At 42.9% G+C, this 6,650-nt stretch overlaps 1 protein-coding gene across 1 annotated transcript in view; it reads left to right on the forward strand.

The window, feature by feature from the left end:
* The window catches only part of LOC126398535 (sodium/potassium-transporting ATPase subunit beta-1-interacting protein 2-like), a 94,179-nt gene that overhangs the window by 53,703 nt on the left and 33,826 nt on the right, over nucleotides 1–6,650 (forward strand). Inside the window, exon 2 of the mRNA XM_050057963.1 lies at nucleotides 5,032–5,169. Within this exon, the coding sequence (XP_049913920.1) occupies nucleotides 5,032–5,169 (138 nt within the window). The remainder of the gene's footprint in view (nucleotides 1–5,031; nucleotides 5,170–6,650) is intronic.

Raw genomic sequence — 6,650 nt, forward strand, 5'->3', positions numbered from 1 at the left:
TACAGAGATAGCACTGGCGATCTGAACCGGTCAGTGGCGAAAAAAAGCACTTTTATACGGGACGCATTTGCCCCCATTACCGTTTTAGCTCGTTTTGCGGCTCAATACTGAACCAATTTTAGAACGAGTGGTACCCATGAATCATATGCACACATACACATGGGGAAATAGAGCCCAGGTTGAAAAATACCGAAGTTATCCTTTAAGCAGCTGGTAGGGGCCGCAAGTTTACTGGCTAATGTTAGGCTAAAAGCAACAAGCGGTATTGTCAGTTGCAGGTCACATTTAGGCCTTCCTCGTGGCAGCCATGGAAAAGTATGGTCTAATTGTAAACAGAGGCATCTGCAGATTAATTCCATACCCCATATGTTATTATCCATTAAAGTTAGTCATGATGCGAGAGAGAATTAGTTTCTGTTTTTGTTATCTTCACTGCCATTTTGACTGTAAGGGGGCCAGAAGGGGCAATTGGTGGCTGCGACTTGGTTTGTCCATCTGCTGCATTTCTGAAGCAGAGCTTATTGCCTGCCCAATGTTGTAGATTTGCAGATTTTGTAGATTTGGTCGTTTTTCTGAAATGCTCTGTGTTGCATCTGCTGAATTACAAGACTTGTCTAGAATGGCCGTGATCAGCCCAGGCAGCCACTTGGCGGAGATCTGCACTCTACTTAGTACACTTAGGGTGCTTTCACAACTGCCCTGTTTGGTTCGGTTTAATCGAACTCAAGTTTGATTGCCCCCCAAGTGCGGTTGTTTGAGCAGGTGTGAACACAGCAATCACACTCAGGTGCGCTTCAAGACAGTCTTGGTCCGGTTGTTTTGGTGCGCACCTGAGTGTGAGGAGTGTCCAGGACTGTAACATGCTTATGTTTAACCCAAACAATGTGTCATGTGACTGCAGTTGGTTCAGATCCAGGTCGGAACTCGTTCTCACCACAAACAAACTGAACCAACTGCAGTCACATGGCACATTGTTTGGGTTAAACATGAGCATGTTACAGTCCTGGAGGATTATTAATGTGCACCTCCTCCTGTACTGCCTTAATATGCACATTCAGCACATCCAATGCATCAAAACATTGTTTTCTAGTTGGAGCCGCGCCTCGTTTTCAAACTGTATGGTTTGACTAAAATGAACAATGACAGCAATATAGCCCACAATGACCAGCGCTAGTAAAAGTAAGTATATAAGCAGGAGCCTGACAGTGTAATGCTCTGTAAGTAAGTAAGAATGATAATTTTGAACTGGATCCTGAACTCAACAGGGAGCCAGTGAGGAGACGTTAGTGTAGGGGTAATATGAGACCGTCTATTAGATCTAGTTAGTAGTCTTGCAGGAGCTTTTGGATTGCTTGCAGATGATTAAGAGCTGAAATACTCAGTGCGGAGAAAAGTGCATTACATTAGTCAATGTGAGATGAGATAAAAGCATATATGATCATTTCCAGGTCAGCAGTTGAAACAACAGATCTCAGTTTACTAATATTTTGGAGATATGGTCAGGTGCTTCACATGGGTGTCAAATGATGAGGATTTATCAAATATTAACCCTAAATTACGCAAGTCTGAGTGAGCAGCAGTGGAAAGAGGCCCAATATTTAGCACAGTTTAGCTCTGTAGGTAGTTAGGGCGGCCACCACAGATCCATATCAGCTTTAAAGGGATATTACACCCACAAAATGACCATTTGTTTATCAGTTACTCACCTCGCGTTACATTTACTTTTTGATGAAAGTTTGGTTTACTGGCATTTCTCCATGATGAGTGAAGAATCCAAAAATGTTTATGATATTAATTTAATCATTAAATGATATATTTTGGGCGGGGCAACACAATGGTTTGAGTTGAAGGTGTGAGAAAGAATAGTATCAGTAACATTGTTAACACTGTGCTACATTACAGAGAAATACAAAACCGTACTAATGAACCTTCATTAATATAGACCTATATTTTATCTACAAGTGCACGTCACACACTGAGCGAGCCACCTGTTAATGACGCTGTGGGCTAATGGGCATGTAGCTACTTCCATGTTTCAGATGATACGTCATGTTTGTAGTCGACCAATGAAGATGAGTTTACATATCACCTTGGGTTCGTCCTTCACCTTCTCAAAATGATCCCACACTTTGGATTTCCTGCCCGACATGTTATTAACTAGCCTGTGGAATAACCGCAGGTACCCGCCCTGGAAATTAACCTGACTCCTGTCTGACTGCTGAGCGTGGCCACTTCCTGTGTCCGTCCTTTCAAATTAAACTCCCACATGGTCCCGTCATACAGGTTTTGATGTAACTCGTAACTAGTTGACTGATGTTTGAGGAATTTACTCTGTTTTTTGACTCTTTGTTCACCGCTGAGGCATGTGAGATAAACAACATTTTCTTTATGAATTCAACATAACATGGGGGGAGTAGCTGATATACAAATAATTATAGTGTGGGTGAAACGTTTCTTTAAGAGAGGACAAAATTCTTAAGTCAGTACTTGCAGATCCAAATGATTTTAAAATCAACACATAAAGAGTAATGTGCTGTGTCCACAGGTGGATGCACACCTAGATAAACAGCCTGAGTGTGAACACGCCCCTGCCTTCGTGCTTTGAGCAGCAGAACTGAAAGGAACATCTCTGTCGGCAGCATCAAAGCCTGTCGCAGCGGATCCCAAAGGACCCGGCTAGCCAGCTTGAAGCTCCACCTGTACAGGCAGCCAAGCTTTCATCAGCTGCACATATCACAAAACTGGCATATCTGCTAACATTACTGCTGCTAGCGACTGTACGCTGTCTGCAGCTCTCTCTGTCCCCCGAGTCGAAGCTGTTGAAAGACCGGGGCGACTTCACACCTTATCTGAAGCTCCTGTCATTTGACACATGCAAAGGATGCTGGGATTATGGCAGAGGGAGGCTGCCTGCGTGTGCTTTGTCTTTTGTCTGTCAGGAGAAGTCAGTGACTTAATTACAAAGAGTGATGTAGCGGGGCAGCTGCTGAAGTTAGTTGTTTTGCAGCTGAGCCATGTAATGAGAGTTTCACATCAAAAGATGAGTGCGGAGCAAATGAACAGATGGCGAGGTTTTGAATATTACATCTTTATTACTCAGGTTAGAACAATAAACACCAGCAGGAAAAGATCAGTTTGTGCCGACTGACCATTAAGGATGAGTGTAGTTATAACCAGGAGAAATCGATACGCTTGTTGGCTTTTGTGTGCAAACAAATATTTTATCCCTCCTATCAAATGTTCTCTCCGCCACACTGCGTTTGGGTGTGATTTATTGTGTGTTTTTGGGGAGTGTGAGTGCGTCCCAGCTGGAGTGAAGACTGTTTATATTATTGGTGATGAAAGAGGGGCCCCCAGGGGCCTCAGTAATGGGCTGGGAGGCCTCTGACTTCTTATAATGGCCTCTGCATGTGTGTGTGTGTGTGTGTGTGTGTGAGAGGCCCAATTGCAGCACTATATAATTGTCAATGGGAGGACACACTTTTACATAATAAAATGAAGTCGATACACAAAGACACATAAAGACAGAGAGACGGAGCCTGTCCCTCACATAAAGGCAGGGACACAAAGAGACAAAGTGTCTCACACACACACACACACACACACACACACACGCTCTCACACATTGTGGTGCCAGCTGAGCCCAGTGTGTCCAATAACAGCAGGTGCTGTCAAGTGCAAGCACAGCAGACCTGCCCTGACATGGACACACACACACACACACACACACACATGGGTGGATGCACATATGTCAGCGCAGCACACACTCATTCATACACCTTCCTCTTCTTGTAACCCTCTCATCCAATAAACATTCTCAAAGTTAGAGCTAATGTGAAATAAGTGCAGTTTACACAAGGTTACAGTTTGTGTGTGTTTGTGTTTATGTGTGTCTTTCTGTGTGTGTGTGTGTGTGTGTGTGTGTATACCTGCTATTTGGCTGTGAAAGGCTGTAGTGTTGCCATATGGTCTCGCATTAGGGCACTCCAAACTCAGCCATCCAGAAGTGTGTGTGTGTGTGTGTGCGTGTGTGTGTGTGTGTGAGAGAGAGAGAGAGAGAGAGAGAGAGAGAGAGAGAGAGAGAGAGAATAATAGAGGAGAATAAAGCTCTGTATTTCATGAGTAAGCTGCTGGTGTTTAAACACTTACAGTGTTGAACTGTAAATATCAGTCTGTGTTTGGGCTAAATGAAGCTAATAATGGTATGTCTTTCATTTCCTCTTTCTTTCTTTCTTTTCTTTCTTTTCTTTCTTTCTTTCTTTCTTTCTTTCTTTCATTCCTCCCTCTGCCCCTCAGTCGGTTCTTTCTATCTCTCTGTTTCTTTTCTGAATGCACAACCTCCTCTCTTTTTCTAGCTAAATTAAGCTAATTATGGTCTTTCTTTCTTTCTTTCTTTCTTTCTTTCTTTCTTTCTTCTGTGACTCAGCTGGTTCTTTCTTTCCTTTTTGTTGTGTTTTATTGCACCATGTCTTTTTGGGGTTAAATGAAGCTAATAATGGCATCTTTCTTTCTTTCTTTCTTTCTTTCTTTCTTCCGTCCTTCCTTCCCTCCTTTCATCCATCCATCCATCCTTTTGTGTGCTCTTTCTTTCTTTATTTCGTAAATTTCAGTCTCTTTTGGGCTATATTAAGTTAATAATAGTATTTATTTTCTTCTCTTCTCTTCTGTTCTCTTTCCCTTCCTTAATGCTCCACCTCTTTTGTCTCCTGCTTCCTCTTCCTCCTCGTGTCTGTCTGTCTCCCTGTGTGTGTGTTAATATATTTAGCAGTGCCGTATGATGTGCTGTGCTGACTTCATTAACTATCGCAGCGTGAGGCTCCAGTGACTGAATGATAATAAACCTACAGCCCCCCCCCCCCACACACACACACACACACACGGTGTTAGGAGCCTAACAGTAATCCATAGATAACTGATAACAGTTGATGCTGGTTTTCTTGCTGTCAAAAGCCACAACTGTTGTTGATTTGTTGTTTATCGTAACTAATCCCCTCCTCTTCCTCCTCTTTCTCCTCTTCTTCCTCCTCTCAGGTCAGCGTGTTGGAGCGTCAGGTGATAGATTTCCTGGGCTACCAGTGGGCTCCCATCCTGACCAACTTCCTCCACATCATTGTCGTCATCCTGGGCCTGTTTGGCACCATCCAGTTCAGGCCGAGATATGTCACCGGGGTGGGTCTTACACACACACACACACACACACACACACACACACACACTTGAAACATCCATTTTAAATATCCTTTGCCCTAGATTTAGCAACAGCCTCTCATTAGCCTATACTCAGCTCTACAGCTCATAACGAGGGCTGAATAATGTTGGAGTGGAGTGACAGTTGAAAGGTTTTATTTTCTGTCTCACTAAAAGTAAGCTGAAAGTCTCACAGTGCTGCCATTCATGAAAATTGTATGATGTGTACAAATTATCTTAAATACCAGGAGGTTCATACCAGGAGAATGCACTGTAAAACAGCAAAGCTGCATATATCAAGAAATAGGTGCAGTCTTCATTAGTTATTAAAATAAATTCCTACCGCTGGATCCAAGATTGAAGGAAGACAATTTGATAAGTATTTATATATTAAATAAAAGGTTATAACCGTGATGTGAGTGGGAGTAGGAATAACTTGCCAAGAGGAATTTCTTTGTTTCTGTTCTCTGTCTCTGGCAGCTGTCGATAAAATAATTCATGTGTCAGGAAACTGTCAGAAGTTCCCACAGCGGCTGCAGGGCCTCCACATGGCCCTCCCACACATCATAAACACCCCACTGACAACTTCTCACAGACCTTCACGTGCACTGATGATGCGTGGCTCGGCTCTGACGCCATCCGAGTAAGCGTGTGCGCATAAATCATCCACCCGACAGCCACCCGAATAAATTATTTTCTCTGTAGGTCATGTTGGTTTTTATGCCTCTGTGCTGGTGATAGCCGTGGCCGTAGACATTATGCTTTCGAGTTGTCCGTCCTTCCCTCTGTACGTATGCAATATCTCAAGAACGCCTTGAGGATTTTTTTTTTCAAATTTGGCACAAACGCCCTCATGGACTCAACAATGAACTGATTTGAATGTGGTGGTTGTAGTTCAAAGGTCAAGGTTGCTGTGACCTTGTCCATCTCATTTTTCTGACACGATATCTCAAAAACACTTTGATAGAATTTCTTCACATTTGGCACAAACGTCCACTTAGACTCAACAGTGACACTTAACAAAGCATGTTTTTGGCCACAACTCAAGAATTCATTCGCTAATGATGACAGAATTTCACAGAAAGGTCTAATAGGATGAAATTATGAAGTGATGACATTTTATATCCAAAAGGTCATCTTCACTGTTGCATCATAATGTTCTGCAAAAACACTCTCCTGGCCGTTATTCAGCCTCAGGAACAGAAGGGGAGACATTTGGTCAGATACTGAATTGGTGACACTCATCTTTGGTGTCCACCTTGAAACTGTGCTGCCTCTTTAAGATGTATGTGAAGCATCCATGTTTTCACAGGCATGGATGTGAGCTATAACAGGGTTCAACGCTAAGGTTTTTTTTCACTTGCCCGGTCGGGCAAGTTGGTCAGAGATCTACTTGCCCGAAGTCAGTTTTTACTTGCCCTATAAGAATTGTTTAATTTAAGCGGCTATCAAATAACAAAGAC

This window comes from Epinephelus moara, chromosome 12, assembly GCF_006386435.1.
Source record: "Epinephelus moara isolate mb chromosome 12, YSFRI_EMoa_1.0, whole genome shotgun sequence".
Taxonomy (NCBI): Eukaryota; Metazoa; Chordata; class Actinopteri; order Perciformes; family Serranidae; genus Epinephelus; species Epinephelus moara.